Raw genomic sequence first — 19,461 nt, forward strand, 5'->3', positions numbered from 1 at the left:
AGCCTTAACATCTCTTTTTTCACATATAATTTCTCATGTGACAGGGTTTATTATCAACATCACTTTAGCGACATCACTTTTTTTTTTTAATTATTTATTTATCTACTTAATTGTTGTGATTTTCAAGCCACTGGATCCAGGTCTCAAACCACAGTCGGCCTTGTGGGAATCCAGAACCCTAAACACCACACTACCTGCTGGTCCTCAACAGCAGTCTTAAAAATTTCAAGAAATCAGGCCAGCAGGTGGCATGGTGGTTAAACGTGCTGGACTTCCACATGGCCGACCATGGTTTGAGTCCCAGACCTGGTGGCTTGCTTTCTCTGGGAGCATTACTTGCTATACTTTCAACATGATACGTCTATATTTTTAGTACAAGATAGCTATACTACACTTACAAAATGTTTAACTTTGTGATAAACTAAAATCTTCAGTTTTTAAAGCAACTTACCTCTAAATCACATGTCCATAATTGAACCTAAATGCAAATATTTCCACTTATCTCTGTTAATTTTCAACTACTTTATTTAAGCTCAGAATTTTACCTTAAAAAAATCTCTTTCAGCCTCGATTTTAATAATCACTAATAAAGTATGGGGGAGGATGGTGGGAGGGATATCAAGTAATAACTTGAGGCATTCTCCTTACTCCGACTTAATTGCAAAGTAAACATTTCCCACGGTGATCTGTAATGCAGGCCAGCATTTGTGTCAATGTGGAGGAAAAAGGATGACTTTTGCACTTTGCCTTTGCCAATTATAGCCACATGAGTAATTAAACTTCAACAAGCTCAGTAGTTGAATATTAGAAGTACACTTTTTTTCTTCCAGATTTTTGCCTCAGGGTGTGTGCACTCACTTGCCAGAGAGAGACAGAGAGAAAGTGAGAAATCATCCCCCAGGAGGAATGCCCATGCCACGATCCTTTGTTCTCCATTTCCCCATCAGGATTTTGGGCATGCACATATACACCCAGTATGATTTTCAAGCCGCTGGGTCTAGGGCTTAAACTGTGGTCAGCCATATGAGAATTCAGTGCCATAATCACCACACCACCTTCTGACCCCCAAATTCTTCTGTCTTTTACTTTTTTATTGCATTATCCCACTAACAGCTCTGCCAAAAACCTTTGAGAAGCACTTTTGCAAAAAGCTAAGAAATGTAAGTTTCTTAGATTCTATACATATAGAATTATATTGTTCTTTGAGAATATGTAAAATAAGCAAAGTAATCTAAATTTAAAAACGTTTACTAAGTTTCTTCTGAATAACTTCATATAGGAGGCATGACTGAAGTTTTTCTCATTAGAAATTTATAACAGGGACCAGCAGGTGGCTTGGTGATTAAGCCACTGGAGTCCCACATGGCTGACCATGGTTTGAGTCCTGGACCCGGCAACTTGCTTTCTTGCTTTTACTTTCTCTCTCTTTCTGGTTAAATCAAATAATAATAATAATAATGAATAAAATTAATAATTCTTTTTAAAAGTTTATATTAAGTTCAGTGGTTAAAGGAGCCAACCGTTATTCAAATTCTGGCCACAATGGCTTGAAAAACTCACTGGGTACATGTGCATGCATGTCCAAAATCCTGACTGGAAGGAGGGATGGAAGAAAAAGGGTTGTGGCATGACCACAGCACATTTGGAAGTGCTTTTACTCTTCTCTCTCTGTCACAGTTTCTCTCTCTCTCTCTTTCTTGTGGATACATGTACCTCTAGCAATAAAATAAAAGAGAACAAAAAGATACTTAACAGAAATAGTATGTGGGAGCTTCCTATTTTCCCTTATAAAATGGTCTAAATGTTTGTGTTCCCCCCAAATTTATATGTTGACTTCTTAATATTCATATGATGTAAGTACTTAGAGGTGGGAGATAATTAGGTCATTAGGATAGAGTTCTCATGAATAAGTGCCCCTTTAAGAAGAGACCAGAGACCTAGTTACCTCTCTGCATGCCATGTAAAGACTCAGCAAGAAGATGACCCTGTGTGTTCCAGGAAAAAGGTAGTCATCAGAATACCACCCTGATTTTGAACTTCCAGGCTCCATGGCTATGAGAAATAATTGTTTAAACCACCCTGTCTCTGATAGCTTGTTATAGCAGTCTGAACCAAGACATAGCAGTAGAAAGCATACATATGTCAAATGTAACTTCAAACAGAATGATATAAAGTAATAAAAAGAAACTTTTGAGGCATAAAATTTTAGTTAAAGTAAAATAAATGTAATAGAGTGAAGAAGAAAAATTCTGATAATAAATAGATTTTTAAATCTCTTATAAGCCCTGAAGTTCACGGCTTCCTCCTTCCTGCTTCCGGTCTGGCACCACTATGTATAATTTAAACCTTTCAGAAGTGTATGGTGGATCTAAGAAGATGATAATCAAGGGTCATATGAAGTTGTGGCGGCTCACCAATAATTACAGACCAGTTAGAGATCATCTCTCAACCTAAGTTTTCCTAACCACTACAAGGATGTTTGACATAAGGGCTCAAGCTGAATGTATTGTGGAATGGGCTGCAAAGGACCCGTATGGCTTTCTTCCAACAGTTATTCTGGCCCTTATCCCACTCCACTGTCCTAGCAGGTGCTGTACTGTCTGGGAAATTGGCCAAGGTGATTGAGGCCAGGGACAAGGAGCAAAAGAAGAAATAAAAACATCAAAAAAATATTGCAAGAGCTAAACAACTAAAAAAGGATTGAAGGAATGAACAGGTTCTTCAACCAGCGGCAAATCATTTCGGAAATTATGCAGCTTTGGAAGGATTCGTTAAATGTGTCTTCTTTGGGGGCTGGCAGGTAAGTGGTGTGGTGGTTAAAGGTGCAAGATTCTCACATGGCCAACTGCTGTTCGAGTCCCGGAACTGGTAGCTTGCTTTCTCACTTTCTCTCTCTCTCTCTCTCTCTCTCTCTGTCTCTGGTCAAACTAAATAATAATAATAATAATAATAATAATAATAATAATAACAGCAGCAACAACAACAAAGTACTAAAATAATTCTTTAAAAAAAAAAGATTTGGGGGGCCAGCAGGTGGCATGGTGGTTAGGGCGCTGGCCACTCCCATGTGGCTGAACATGGTTCGAGTCCTGGACCTGGTGGCTTGCTTTCTCACTTTCCTTCTCTCTCTCTGCCTCTCTCTGGTCAAATTAAAATAAAAGCATGAATAAATAAAATAAAATAATTCTTTAAAAAAAAGGCTTCTTCTTTGGATTTCATGACAGTATTATTTAGTAATGAAATCTGATTGATCATAAGAAAAAATCATGTTCTGATCTCAATACTGTAGTAACTTTTAGGTTTAGGTGTAGTTCATTGGTGTCTGTTGGCAATTCCTGTGAATTAGCATTTATTGTGGCATGAAATCTTTGTACTGACTGGGTCATTTGCCATTCTGCAGCTTGCATACTGAAATTAAAACATCCTGAGAAAAAGACAAGATGATGAACTCCATTCAAATAATGATTTAAAATGGGCTCCTATTCCGGACAAAAGAAACTAAGAATGCAGGGGCCAGCAGGTGGCATGGTAGTTAAAGGCACTGGATTCCCATATTGCTGGCCATGGTTCGAGTCTCAGACCTGGTGGCTTGCTTTCTCACTTTCCCTTTCTCTCTCTCTGGTCAAATTTAAAAAATAAATAAAACTACAAATGGAATTAAATAAATTTGAAAAAGAAATTAAGAATGTAAAAGTCCTAATTGTCATCGCCAAGGTGAAAAGTATACTTTGGCTGAAAAGAGATACAGTACGTTAATCACAACTTTTATCATCACTGCTTATTTCTTGAAATAGAATCACTTCTGCCTTTCCCAAAGTAAAATAATCTTAAACAAAAATAATTAATATTTTCTGCATTTTTCTGATTTTAGCCTTTGAGACAACTGGTAATTATCAAGACATTCTACATTTTTTAAACCTAATTTTATAAAGAATTACCTTGACTATGTAGAGTACCACCTACTAGAGATAACAGTTTGTGTACTTAGGAACACTGCCCCTTTCTTAGAGATGACTCGTTGAGAAGAGTAACAGTATGCTTTAAAGCTTGCAGTAAAAATGTCAGATGCTGTAAGTACCTTGGAACCTCTCCTGTGTTTAGGAGAACTATGAAATAGTCAAATGTTTTAATCAGGTAATGTCCTGATATAAATGCACCCCTTTCGTTTCATATTCCATTCTTCCTTTTATCTCAGGTAATAGTGATATCTTATATTTTTTATCAAGTAGGTTCAACGTGAAAATTTAAATTTCCAATCTCTTTTAAATAACTCTTAATTATTCTTCATAATGGTAAGAAAGGCTTAAATTTGGAAAAATTTTGTTGACTATAGTGGTAATTATGACAAAATGAATATGAACTATACTTAGAGGTAAAAAGCTAAAGGATGTATCTTTGAGTTGTGAAACTGGAACTTTTTACTGTTAAACATGGCTTTTATACACGCATGGTCCAGTAATTTTATTCACTGCCAGTATTTAATAGCTTATTAATGTCTTCCGCACCTCTCATAATATACTTTAAGTTACAAAATATTGTTCAACAATTCTAATTTAAAAATGAAACTAAGTACTGAAATTAATTTGACACTTTTTTGTAAAGAAAAAAAATCTCTTATAAGAGAAAAACTGAGGGAACAAATGAGACTAAAAACTAAATAAAAAAATATTATAAGGACCAGCCCTGTGGCCTAGTGGTTAAGGGAACTAGAAACCACATGGCTGACTATGTGGTTTAAATCCCAGGTCTGATGGCTTGAGAAGAATGCCACGCATATGTTCCTGTGTGCCCAGGTTCCTGACAGACTAGAGAAAAACAAGAAATTGCAGTATATCCAACCCCACTAGGAGGTGCTTTCTCCTTCTCCCACTCTCTGTTCTCTCTGGTGAGCACATATGTCCTCTAGCAAAGATGAATGAAAATATTTTTAAGAGAACAAAAATAGAATCCAGCAGTTGGTGTAATGGCCGTCGCTGGACTCCCATGTAGTTGACTGCGGTTCAAGTCCCCGACCCGGTAGCTTAAACTCATGCCGGGTACATGTGCACGCGTGCCCAAAATACCGAGAGGAGAACAGAGGAGAAGGGATTGCGGCACAGCCATCCCCACTGGGGGGTGATTTTAACCTATAAAACATCAATTTCTTCAGGCTTATTCTAATAAAATTAAAGAGTGGGCCAAAAGATGAAGGGCATTTCCATATATTCTCTTTATCAATAAATCTCTTTTGACATTTACAGAACCTTATCATGTTTAATATGATGAAATGTAGGTTAGGTTTGACTGAGCCATCTTTCTTTCTCTCCACATGCAGACAAGAGACTTTTTTTTTCCTGGCCACAGGATGTGTGCCCTTCTCAGAGACAGAGAGAAAGAGAGATCTTCCCATGGGGCATGGTCATGCTGCAATCCCTTCTCCTCCATCTCTTCCTCCTTGGGGGATTTTGGACACATGGCTGCCATGTTTCTCAAGCATCCGGAACTCAAACCACAGGATCAGCCACATGGGATTTGACTGCCTTTACCACCAAGCCATGGAGCCAGCCCAAGTGACCCTCTTTCCTTCATCCAGCTCATGCTCTCATTCTCCATTATCGCTATTAAGAAGTAGTGGAACCATGCCTCTAACAGAATGTCATCCTGCCCTACTAACTTTTCTGGCAATATAACTTTCAATCCCCATTAAAGCTCTACCTATTGTTTTGTACTGAATCAACTTTTACTACATTATGAGAAAAAAGAAATACTTGGAATTTTGACTCTTCTTGTTTCAGAGGTAGAAGCAATCATAGCAACCACTTAGTCTAAGTCCCAGATAGGGGACATTGCTGATTGCTGGTTCTGTCTGCCAGGCCAATTTTCACCTAGTCTTCTACCCTCCCCAAAACTGCCAATGTGCTTTGGGAATGAGTTTGATTTAGCAGCAGGGATAATCTCATTCATTCAGGAATCCAGACCTAAGCTGATCAACATGGTTAGGCTCTGCCATTAAAATGACTGTTATAGGCTGAACTGTGATTTCTCAGATCTGAATGTTGACATCCTAACCTTAGTATCTCAGAATATGACCATATTTAGAAAGTGTTTTTTTTTTTTTAACTTGACTTTATTTATTTATTTTGATTTGACCAAAGAAGGACAGAGTGAGAAAGAAGGGAAAAGTGAGAAAGCATGCTGCCAGGTCTGAGACTTGAACTGCAGCTAGTCACGTGGGAGTCCAGTACCCTTAACCACCAAGCCACCTACCAGCCCCAGAAAATGGATCTTTAAAGAAATAATTAAGTCAGTGAGGTCATTGGGTGAGCCCTAATCCAATATGACTCACGTCCTCAAGAGAACAGGAGATTAGAACACAGATACATGCAGAGGTTATGCAAAAACAGAAAACAGCCCTCCCTAAGCCAACAAGAAAGGCCTCAGAAGAAACCAACCCTGCTGACACTTGGTCTTGGACTTCTCACCTCCAGAACTGTGAGAAAAAGAACTTCTGTTGTTTAAACCACCCAGTTGTGGTACTTTGCCAGGATAACCCTAGTAAACTAACACAATGGGATTGGACAATAGAATGAGATCTAATTTGAGCCAACCAGTGGGAAATTGTTTTGAAAATTCCTAAAATAGAATATTCTTTGTTTAAAAGAGAGCACCAAAAGAGATTCTTTTTCTTGATGTTTTGAGGTGTGGCTGCAAATCTTTTAAATTCTGGAGTTATTTTTTCATCAATAAAGACATCACCTTGAGGTTAGGCCAACAATATTCATTGATGGGCATAGCCAGGAGAATTGCAAAAATGAGCTGGAATTATTGGATTATACCAACTGCAAATTCTACTGCTCAGTCTCTGTAGTTTTAGATAGGTGAGACAATAAATTTCCTGAGTTCTTTAGGTGAGCATGTTTCCAGTTACTTACATTCTGTGTTATATTTGATGTTACTTACACCTTCATTTTACAGAGGGAAAATGAGTCCTCTTCAAATTTAAATGTCTTGTCTAATGTATCGGAATATAGATTACCTGATACAAAATAATTCTCTTTCTTCAAAGACTGAGGGTACAGACATAATTATTAGGAACATTAAGAAGAATGATGGGCCAGCTGGTGGCACGTGGTTAAGATAGCTGGATAACACATGGCTGACTGCATGGTTTGAATCCTGAGCCCAACAGCTTGGAAAATACACTGGGCATTTGTGTGTGTGTGCCCACAATCCTGAGAGGAGAGTGGAGGAGAAGGGATTGTGACATGGCCATCCCCTCTGAAGGGTGATTTCTCTCTCTCTCTTTTTCTTATAAATACACACACCCTATAGAATATTTTTTAAGATAAAGCGTAACAGTTTTATGAATAGGATAAAAAAGATTTTCACTCTTATGTGATCAATCCAAGAAGACTGAAGTGAAGAGAATGGAAGTATTGGAAAAGGAGAAAACGCTGTACAAACTAGCTTTTTGTGTCCTTAAGTCAATTTTGGTGTCCTTTCTTCTAACCCTATCTTTAGTTTCTCTGGCAGGGACTCTACTCAACACTTTTCTTTTGTATTTCTGTTATTGCTTTTCCTTCTCAAGATACCTGTGCTGTTTCATTCTTCTACCTGGCATGTCCCTAATGCACCTTTGCACAGCTTGGAATGCCTCAACATCTTTTTTTTTTTTTTTCTTTTGGAGAGGTTTTTGCTATAGGGCATGTGTGTTTGCCAGAAAGACAGAGAAAGACAGAGATAGAAAGCAAGAAATCACTCTCCAGGGGGATGGCCACACTGCAATCCCTTCTCCTCCATTCACCTCTTGGGATCTTGAGCACGCATGCATATGCACCCGGCGTGAGTTTAAGCCACTGGGTCTGGGACTCAAACCACGGTCGACTAGGTGGGAGTCCAACAACATAGCCATCACGCTAACTGCTGGTCCCTCAGCATCTATTTTTATACTCTTTTCCATTACCAGTAACAATTATATTTTCACAGCACCTTCCACATTTCCTAAGTGCTGAAGGTACATATTCATGAAAATACAGACTGCGTTGTACCCCATTCATTATAGTGAATATGTATTTTCTATGTAGGGCTACAACGTGGTCTATATTTTCATGAATATGTACCTTCAGCACCTAGGAAATGTGGAAGGTGCCGTGAAAATATAATTGTTTGTTACTGGTAACGGAAAAGAGTATAAAAATAGATGCCGAGGCACTCCAAACTGTGCAAAGGTGCATAGAGGAAGTGGGAATTTTATGATGAATGGTCACTTTAAACTTTTTGACAGCTTCCAACCTCTCTACCTCATTTACATTAACATTTTTGATCCAAGAAATGGAAAAGGTCACATTGAAATATTCTCATTTTATACATTCTAGTACATGCTTTTGTGAATGAATTCTTTCTTTAAGATCTTGGCAAGCTAAATTATGAGTAGAGATTATCAATCAAATGGAAATTTTGCTTTTTGAAAACATACTACAACTGTAATGAGAGCAGGGAATTCTCCTCAGAGCCCAGAACTGTGCTGGCATAAAATATATAGCCATTGAATAAATACTTGTTTGATCACTGATTTAGACATAGCTTTGTGATATATTTATGTATTACAAGTTGTTAAATAATTGTAGTTTTAAGAAGTATCTCTTAGATCACTTTCATATTGAATATTTCCATTCAAATTAATACACAGTTTTACAACAGAAAATGACAATCTGGGCTATCAAATTGATGTAATGTATGTTGTCATTTGAATTTGCCCTTTGATGAACGAGTTAGACAGATGTCTCGTCTGCCCTCATTCTGGATATTATGCCAAGACCCTGGCTTTTGGGGATACCATGACACAAAGAACCTATAAAAGGCTTATTCTTTTCTTCCTGAAGGCAGGAGTGTTACACTAATTGTTAACAATTAACGCTACAATTCATCTAACTTGCTACACAGTCCTCTGTCACTGGAGTACGTCACCTTCTAGTCACTCTCATATATGTTGTGACTCACGTCAATAAAACCAATCAGGGTTTTTCCAGTTTGCATGTAAAGAGTATCCTATCTTTGGCTTTTGAAGGTTTCTGAGTTTGTGGGTATCTAAGTGAAATAGAAGAGTTGAAAGTCCTGCACAGTTTTGTGCAAGAAAAAAACTTTTAAGTTCATTTTTTAAATAAATTAAGCATAGTGAAGATCCTGTTGCTATTTTTGTTTTGATACTTTATAGTCTTCTCATAGGCTAGTTCTTCTTTGTTGCTATTGTTTGAATGACTTTAAAGCCTGAATTGTTGGAACCAGCAGATGGTGTAATGGTTACATCGCTGGCCTCCCATGTAGTTGACCACAGTTTGAGTCCCGGACCTAATGGCTTAAAACCCACACCAGGGACATATGCGTGCTTGTCCAAGATCCCAAGAGGAGAATGGAGAAGGATTGTAAGGTGGTCATCACTCATGGGGGGTTATTTCTCACTTTCTGTCTCTCTGTCTCTTTCTTTTCTCTCAGGTGAGAAACCCTCTCAAAAAAAAAAAAACATACCTTGGGACTAGTAGTTAGCGTAATGGCTATGTCACTGGACTCCCACATAGTCGACCACAGTTCACGTCCCGGACCTGGTGGCTTAAAACTCACACCGGGCGCGTGTGCGTGCATGCCCAAGATCCCAAGAGGAGAATGGAGGAGAAGGGATTGCAGTGTGGCCATCCTCCAGGGAACGGAAAAGAGTATAAAAATAGATGCCGAGGCACTCCAAACTGTGCAAAGGTGCATAGAGGAAGTGGGAATTTTATGATGAATGGTCACTTTAAACTTTTTGACAGCTTCCAACCTCTCTACCTCATTTACATTAACATTTTTGATCCAAGAAATGGAAAAGGTCACATTGAAATATTCTCATTTTATACATTCTAGTACATGCTTTTGTGAATGAATTCTTTCTTTAAGATCTTGGCAAGCTAAATTATGAGTAGAGATTATCAATCAAATGGAAATTTTGCTTTTTGAAAACATACTACAACTGTAATGAGAGCAGGGAATTCTCCTCAGAGCCCAGAACTGTGCTGGCATAAAATATATAGCCATTGAATAAATACTTGTTTGATCACTGATTTAGACATAGCTTTGTGATATATTTATGTATTACAAGTTGTTAAATAATTGTAGTTTTAAGAAGTATCTCTTAGATCACTTTCATATTGAATATTTCCATTCAAATTAATACACAGTTTTACAACAGAAAATGACAATCTGGGCTATCAAATTGATGTAATGTATGTTGTCATTTGAATTTGCCCTTTGATGAACGAGTTAGACAGATGTCTCGTCTGCCCTCATTCTGGATATTATGCCAAGACCCTGGCTTTTGGGGATACCATGACACAAAGAACCTATAAAAGGCTTATTCTTTTCTTCCTGAAGGCAGGAGTGTTACACTAATTGTTAACAATTAACGCTACAATTCATCTAACTTGCTACACAGTCCTCTGTCACTGGAGTACGTCACCTTCTAGTCACTCTCATATATGTTGTGACTCACGTCAATAAAACCAATCAGGGTTTTTCCAGTTTGCATGTAAAGAGTATCCTATCTTTGGCTTTTGAAGGTTTCTGAGTTTGTGGGTATCTAAGTGAAATAGAAGAGTTGAAAGTCCTGCACAGTTTTGTGCAAGAAAAAAACTTTTAAGTTCATTTTTTAAATAAATTAAGCATAGTGAAGATCCTGTTGCTATTTTTGTTTTGATACTTTATAGTCTTCTCATAGGCTAGTTCTTCTTTGTTGCTATTGTTTGAATGACTTTAAAGCCTGAATTGTTGGAACCAGCAGATGGTGTAATGGTTACATCGCTGGCCTCCCATGTAGTTGACCACAGTTTGAGTCCCGGACCTAATGGCTTAAAACCCACACCAGGGACATATGCGTGCTTGTCCAAGATCCCAAGAGGAGAATGGAGAAGGATTGTAAGGTGGTCATCACTCATGGGGGGTTATTTCTCACTTTCTGTCTCTCTGTCTCTTTCTTTTCTCTCAGGTGAGAAACCCTCTCAAAAAAAAAAAAACATACCTTGGGACTAGTAGTTAGCGTAATGGCTATGTCACTGGACTCCCACATAGTCGACCACAGTTCACGTCCCGGACCTGGTGGCTTAAAACTCACGCCGGGCGCGTGTGCGTGCATGCCCAAGATCCCAAGAGGAGAATGGAGAAGGATTGTAAGGTGGTCATCACTCATGGGGGGTTATTTCTCACTTTCTGTCTCTGTCTGTCTTTCTGGCGAGAGCATGCACCCTATAGCAAAAACCTCTCCAAAAAAATAATAATAAAGAAAAAAATATTCCTTAATTGTTTGGGGGCTTAATTTGCTTATTACCCTAATGACACAATTGACATTAAATCTAAATGCATGGCCACCCTCTTATTATGGTCAGGAATTGAAATGAGAAAATCCATCTTTTTTTGTGTGTCAATCTACTTCATAATTCATACTTTGTTGGAAACTGTAGTCTATAAACTGAGTATGAATATTCATGAACATTCTAGAAACTGCAGTCCCAGTCCAGAACTCTTTTTTTTTCTTTTCCTTTTTTTTTTTTTTGGAATTGCCAAGGGCATGTGTGCTCACCAGAGACAGAGAGAGGAAAGAGAAAAAGCATCCCCCAATGGTGTGTAGTCAATTCCTTCTCCTCCACTTCTCCATCTTTTCAAGATTTTGAGCACACATGTACACAAGCCTAGTGTGTTTTTTAAGCTTCTGGATCTAGGATTTGAGCCACATAAACAACTATGTGGGATCTGACTCCTTTAACCACTAGGCTATGAGGCCTACCCTGCAACCCAAAATTTCTGAATTCTGATTTTAAAATCCTAAGTATTCGGAGCACCAATTTTGTTAAGAATTATTTTTCATTAATTTTATTCATTGTTATTATTTTATTTCTTTGAAGTTGACCAGAGAGAGAGAAGGAAAGTGAGAGAGAGTTGACTACTTGATCAAAAACTTTAAAGGAAATACATTGAAGTTTCACTCAACAACATTCACTGACCCAGCTCAGATTCTTTAAAATGTGTGTGTCAGGTGCCACTTTTGCACAAAGATTTGAAGACAAGATTGATTTAAAAAGGGTTTGTCCTGTTTGTAAAGTATAGCTAGCAAGGATTAAAAGTGAGCCACTTGATAGCTGGTTGACTATAATTTTTTTTTCCTTTGCCTCAGTGGTCACATAACAAGGTGAATTTAATCTCAAAGTCAAGTTACACTACCTGCAACTCTGGGGAGGAAAGTTCTCTCTGATCTTTGTATTCTAGGAACTATAGTCATTGAGATATTACCATATTAAATTACATGCTAAGCAAAGTCTCTTAAGTTTTAGGCTTTCAAGGAAACTTTGGCAAATTACTTTGCATTTCTGTTGTTTTCCCAGGGTAATGTTTTTCTGGTCAGACCACCAATGTGACTTCCAATCACTGAACCTTAAGAAGTTAAATGTGGTTAGAATCATATTGATGGCATTTTGGCACCCAAAAAGAAGCCATTGATAGGCCACCCAGGTGGCGTAGTGGTTAAGGCAACTGGATCCCACATGGCTGGCTTCGTGGTTTGATTTCTGGATCCAGTGGTTTGAAAAAATATACCAGTCACCTCTGCGTACTCGCCCAAAATTCAGTGAGAATAGAGAAGGGATTGCGATGTGGGCAAATGCCCTTGGGGTGGTGATTTTTCACTCTCTTCTTGTCTCCTGCAAACTCATTTGCCCTATAGTGAATAAAAGAAACAAAAGAAGCTATTAGAAATTGGTGTAATGGCTATGTTGCTGGACTTCCATGTAGTCAATCGTGATTCGAGTCCTGGACCTGGTGGCTTAAACCACGTCAGGCGCATGTGCGTGTGTGCCCAAGATCCCAAGAAGAGAATGGAGGAGAAGGGATTGTGGCATGGCCATCCCCCTTTCTCGCTTTCTGTCACTTCTGTCTCTGTCTTTTTGGTGTGCACACGTGCCCTATAGCAAAAACCTCTAAAAAAAAAGAAAGGAAGGAAGGAAGGAAGGGAGGGAGGAAGGAAGGAAGGAAGAAATCTTCCATCTATCTATATACACTCCTCCAATAATTTTATTTTAAATAAAATCTCAGGTCGGCCAGGTTATATAGTGGTTAAGGCAGGGGAATACCACATGGTCAACTGCACAGTTTAAGTCCCAGACCCAGTGGCTTTAAAAATACACTGGACCCATGTGCATGATTTCTTTTTTTTTCCTTGTGTACACATTTAGTTTTATTGTAACAAAGCAACTTATACACTTTTAATGTTTAAAACTGAGCATCTTTCCTTTCCAGTGAAACAAAAAGAAAATTTAAAAATAAACAGGAACAAAATTACAATAGAGAATGTCAATTCCAAATAAGATCCTACAGGTTCTGCTGATTCTCACATCGAGTGCCAGGGCTCAAGTCATCATTAGGAGAGAATTTTATTTTTAAAAGTGTCATCTTAAACTGCAAGGATGTCCATTAAACATCACAATTAAACATGACAAAGGAGAAGCTGTGTTGTCAAAATGCTCACTTAACCAACCTCAAAATGCCCACTTAACCCACCCAAACATCTCAAACCCGCCCTTTGCTGACCTTCTATAACCCTATTTTTTTAAGTTTTTTTTTCTTTTTTTAAACAAGAGAAAGGAGACAGATACATGTCGGTAAATGCTAACTGTCCATATTCACATAGAGACACAGTGTAATCTCTGAGCCCAATATTCAGACAAAGGAGGAAAAAAGCTAGAATTCTGTGCACTACTACACAGGGGCCTAGCACCCTCCAGCTTCCAGCAGAGTGAAGGAAGCAGAAGGATCTTCTTTTGTCCCAGGGAGCACGGTGGTGTTGATTCCAAACAGTTTTTATTGAGACAGTAAGGTATCAAAATGAATTTGGAATAGAAAAGGGTAGATTCTTTTCCCATTGTTTCTGCTCAAGGTTTTTCCCCCTAAAATAAGTTGAGAACCATGGTATAGAGAAAAGAGAAATCAAGGGAACCAGCAGTTAATGTAATGGCTATGTCACTGGATTCCCACGTAGTCAACCGCGGTTCATGTACCGGACCAGTGGCTTAGAACTCACGCCGGGCACATGTGCATGCGTGCCCAAGATCCCGAGAGGAGAATGGAGGAGAAGGGATTGCGGCATGACCATACCCCCTGGGGGGTGATTTCTCACTTTCTGTCTCTATGTCTCTCTCTGTCTGTCTGGTGAGCACACGCGCCCTATAGCAAAAACCTCTCAAAAAAAAAAAAAAAAGAAAGAAAGAAAGAAAGAAAAAAGACCTCAAGAACAGGGTGACTGAGCACAAGGGGAGGGGGGGAGAAAAAAAATAACAAAAGACTGCAACTTGCTCCCAGGGACTGGAGAAAAAAAGTTTTAAAAGGAGAATTGGAATTCATCAGTGTTCTGTCAGTCATCTTCTCCTTCATCCTCCTCTTCTTCCTCCCCTTCATCATCTTCATCTTCTTCACCTTCATCCTCATCTCCTTCTTCATCAGTATCTTCCAATGCCTCTTCTTCTTCTTCTTCTTCTTCTTCTTCTTCTTCTTCTTCTCCTTCTTCTTCTCCTTCTCCTTCTCCTTCTCCTTCTCCTTCTCCTTCTCCTTCTCCTTCTCCTTCTCCTTCTCCTTCTCCTTCTCCTTCTCCTTCTTCTTCTTCATCATCCATATCGGGAACCAAGGAGTACTCCTTCCTCTCTCTCTGTCTCTCTCCAGTGAGCTCATGCACCCTATAGCAGACTAATAAATAAAGTCTTTTCATTGGCCGTCTCCCACTGACTTGGGCTTCATTTAACGTGCCAGAAGCAGCCTGCCAGTTCTTGTGACACACATACACATGACAATTCTGCTGGGAGCTCAGGCAGGTGGATATAGACCTGATCTGTTTATGGGCTTAGTTCTGGGATTCCAAATAAAAGAGGTCCTCAAAAAGTTCCTGGGAAATGTGTATTATGGAAAATCTTGCGTGGATTCAAATAAAATTATTTTGGCACCAAAATAAAGTCAGATTTTTATGCTATTTCTCCATGAAATGTTTGAAGTCCCCTTGCATACTGCTCACTAGTTGGTGGGAAATCATGCCATTTGCATCTTTCAGGCAAATGCATGTTGGTTGAAGGAAATGTTGAAACAGAAAAAAGAGAACAAACCTTCAAATCAATAAACTGTGTGACAGCAGCCTGAGAGTAAAGCTTTAGTTTTAGAGGTGATCTGAGTCAGTCTTCTCCCCCTCTCTGTTCCTCTGAATCATCAGGAGCACTCCTACAACATGCAGGTGTTGGCGCCTCATCCCGGAAGTTTCGAAATGATTGACTCAACAACTTCATTTCTAAAAGAACAGAATATATTTTACTTTTTACTTTATAACTTCATATAGTGTTTGAAATTTTCAATGCATATACATTTTCTTTTTTCTTTTTTTACTATTTGCTATAGGGCATGTGCATTCTCCAGAGAGACAGGAGGAAGTGAGAAATCGCCTCTCCAGAAAGGATGGCCATGCCACAGTCCCTTCTTCTCCAGTCTTCTTTCAGGGTTCTGGGTTCCGGGGACCCATGAACATATGACAGGTGTGATTTGCAAGCTGGAGCTCTGGGACATGAATTTCATGGCCGACCATGTGGAATTCAGTGCTTTAAACTCCACACCATTTACTGGCCTTATGTATTTTCTTTCTTTAAGGTTTTTGCCATAGGGCATGTGTGCTCACCAGGGAGGAGAGAGATAGAGACAGAAAGAGGGAAAGTGAGAAATAACCATCCTCCCCAAAGGAGTATGGCCATGCCACAATCCCTTTTCCTTCATCCTCTTCTCAGGATTTTGGGCACACACATGTGCACATAGCCTGATTTCTTTTTTTTAAATTTAATTTTATTTATCATAATCTTATTTATATTATATTGAATCACACATATTTTTACAGTGTATTACATTTCTATTTCCAGCATGAATACCATGCATATCGGTCAAGACAAAGACATTACTAGTGAAGCAAGCCAGGTTATGAAGGAGAGACACTGTATGTCCCCATTTAATATATACCAAGTGTCTGCACTCTATAACTGAAACTGATTGACCTGAGGTTGTACAAACACAAGAGATGTGGTTTGGTGCCAGAAGTGGAGTGTGTGGAGAAGAGGGACCTAAGGAAGGACATTTGGAAGAGGGATACGGGGAGAGAGCATTGACGGGATGGGGAGGTGTGGTGTTATTGGTGGAAGATACTCTGATCAACTGGACTGGGGAGAAGTGCTCACACACATACTGAACTGTTCACTTTGTAAGCTAAATAATATGATTGAATTTATATGAAAAATTAAAATAAAAAAGTGAAAAAAAGACAATAAATGTATAACTAAGCCACTATGCAGTATATTCTGTATAGGAAATCACATTTTGTATGCTGTAACAATGTTGAGTGAATGAATGTAAATTAATTAATTTAAAAAAAAGAAATTGTAAAAAAAATTATTTGTATATTTAAAAAAAAACAAAGACATTATTATCCACATTATCATCATCAAATAGCTTTTCATCATTTTTTTCAGATTGTTATTATTATATATTCTCATTTTCTTAAAACATTAAATCACTATATATCATTTGACTTGTATAAAGAATTTACCCAACATGAAATACTTCTCAGACCAGTCCAACTGAAAATACTGTACATGTTACCATCAACAGGGAATAAACCATTTCTGTGTCCCACTAATACCATACCTCTCTAATTGTTCTCTTGCTATCCTTGTCTATACTCTTCCTTTCTCCCCCTGCCCTGTTCCGCACTGTCTTCAGTGTCCATAACTATTTCCACTGCTTTTATTCCCTCCAATAATTCTATCTCTACTATATAGTGTGGATAGTTGGTACATATTAAGTGGATACATACAATATCTTTCTTTCATATCCTGGCTTTGTTTCACTCAGCAATAGATCCTCCATATTTGACCATTTTCCATCGAATGCCAGGGTCTTGTTCATTATGACTGAGTAGTAGTCCATAGAGTATTTGTGCCACACTTTTTCAATCCATTCATCTGTTTGTGGACATTTAGGTTGGCTCTACATCTTAGCGATCATGAATAATGCTGCAATAAACATTGATGTGCAAGTGCTTTTTTGACTGAGCATTCTCCTGTCCTTGGGATAGACACCCAGAAGTGGGATTGCTGGATCAAATGGTAGTTCTATTTGTAGATCTTTGAGGAACCTTCAAATTGTTTTTCACAGTGGCTGAACCAGTTTACATTCCCACCAACAGTGTGGGAGAATTCCCCTTTCACAACATCCCTGCCAACACTTATCACTTTTTGTATTTTTAATCTTCGCCATTCTGACAGGGATTAGTGGTTTTTAATCTGCATCTCCCTTATGATGAAGGATGTTGAGCACTTCCTCATATGCTTTTTGGCTGTTCATATGTCTTCCTTAAAGAGATTTTTGTTCAGCTCATTTTTCCTTCTATTAATTGGGTTAATCACGTTTTTTGGGGGATAAGCCGCTTGAGTTCCCTGTGTATTTTGGCTACCAGCCCCTTGTCTGAGCCATATTTTACAAAACTATTCTCCCATTCTGAGGGTTGTCAATTCATATTTGTTACTGTGTCCTTTGCTGTGCAGAAACTTCTTAACCTGATATAGTCCCGCTTGTCTATTTTAGGGATTAGTCCTTGTGCTTCAGGAGTCTTATTTAAGAAGTCTTTGCCTACTTTAATGTCTCGCAGAGTTTCCCAAGTATTCTCCACCAATAGTTTTGTAGTTTGAGGTCTTAGGTTCAGAACTTTGATCCATTTTGAATTGATTTTTGTTAATGGTGAAAGATGGGAATTCCGTTTCATCTTTCTGCAAGTGGATATGCAGTTTTCCCAGCACCATTTGCTGAAAGATTTTCTTTTTCCCAATGGATTGACTGGTATCCTTTGTCAAAAACCAGTTGGCTGTAAGCTTTGGAGTTTATTTCTGGGGTCTCTTTTCTATTCCATTGGTCCCCCTGTCTGTTTTTGTACCAATACCATGCTCTTTTGAATATCACAGCTTTATAGTATATTCTGGGGTCAGGGAGTGATATGTCATCCACTCCACTCTTCTTGTGCAGAATCACTTTGGCAATACAATGTCTCTTATGATTCCAGACAAATTCTATGATTGTCTTTTCTGGATCTGTGAAGAATGTCTCTGGTTTTTTATTGGAATTGTATTAAATACATAGATTAATTTGGGTAGAATTGCCATTTTGATTATGTTAATTCTTCCAATCCAGGAACATGGGATATCTTTCAACTTTTTTAGGTCACTTTCAATATCTTTTTAAAGATATTAATAGTTTTCTTTGTAAATAACTTTAATTTACTTAGTGAGGTTTATTCATAGGTATCATATATTTTTTGGCTATGGTAAAAGGGATTCCTTTCTTCAACCCCAGCTTGATTGCAAGCCACTGGGTCTGGGACTCTAACCATGTGGACCATGTGGGAATCCAGCTGCTTTAACCACCATATCACCTGCTGGTCTCCTTATACATTTTCTTCTAAAATTTAATTTGAGGGCCAGCAAGTGGCATGGTGGTTAAGGTGCTGGACTCTGACATGGCCAACTTCAGTTCAAGTACCAGACGTGTTGATTGCTTTCCCTCTCTCTCTCTTTTTCTGTATCTCTCTCTGGGGAGCATGCATGCCCTGTAGCAAATTTGAAAATAATAATAATAATAAATAAAATTGAATAAATAATTTTTAAAATTAATTTGAAAAGCGTACATCCTCCATTAGTCTTTCCTAGCCATATTTTACTTACTAGTGATCATAGTTCTTAGTTCTTAAAATACTGATCCAACATCAAAACAGAAACCAAAGTATAGTATTAAATATATGGAACTGATATTGTAAATTCTCTCTCTTTCAAGAGCACACACACCCTGTAGCAAAAAATCATAAAAAAAGAAAAGAAATGAAACCTGGCTCTATCAATGTTTTATAAATGTTCTATGATCTCTCTGAAACTCAGATTCATCAATTGCGAAATGAAGTCTTTAATAATGTACTTAGTTCTTGAGGCTGAGTGGAAATTCAACGATACGATCCATGTAGGTTTTATATAGTGGGTGTTCAAAATAGTTTTTAGTGATTGCCTGTCCCAACCCACATTGTCAGCCCCATGATGAGAAGTCGTTTGCTGCATATTGATATCATGTATTCATATAGTCTGTCAAGTAAATATGTGGTTCTTTCATTTACAAATAAATACACGAATACTTTCTGAGAAGAGTATTCTAATCTGGACTCAAAGGCAAACAGGAGTTCTATTATGTAGGCTTTTGTTTCTAGTTAGCAAATGTTTTCTGATTCTCCTCAGCTAGCTTTTCCTCATCACCTGTCATTTCTACAGTCATCTTTATTCATTGGTGTTTGTTTATATGTAACTACAGCTTTCACAGCTTTACAAAACTCAAATAATGTTTCACGGATGGCTT

The 19,461-nt window shown here is 38.2% G+C and overlaps 1 protein-coding gene and 1 pseudogene across 1 annotated transcript in view; both read left to right on the top strand.

Moving 5' to 3' along the window:
- Positions 1 to 2,475: 2,475 nt before the first annotated feature.
- Positions 2,476 to 2,704, top strand: LOC102480116 (small integral membrane protein 15-like; annotated as a pseudogene).
- Positions 2,705 to 2,708: 4 nt separating this feature from the next.
- CD2AP (CD2 associated protein) overlaps positions 2,709 to 19,461 on the top strand; it is a 179,328-nt gene continuing 162,575 nt past the window's right edge. The window contains exon 1 of the mRNA XM_014588009.2: positions 2,709 to 2,800. Within this exon, the coding sequence (XP_014443495.1) occupies positions 2,709 to 2,800 (92 nt within the window). The remainder of the gene's footprint in view (positions 2,801 to 19,461) is intronic.

The sequence above is a fragment of the Tupaia chinensis genome, unplaced genomic scaffold (genome assembly GCF_000334495.1).
Source record: "Tupaia chinensis unplaced genomic scaffold, TupChi_1.0 Scaffold000252_1, whole genome shotgun sequence".
Lineage (NCBI taxonomy): Eukaryota > Metazoa > Chordata > Mammalia > Scandentia > Tupaiidae > Tupaia > Tupaia belangeri.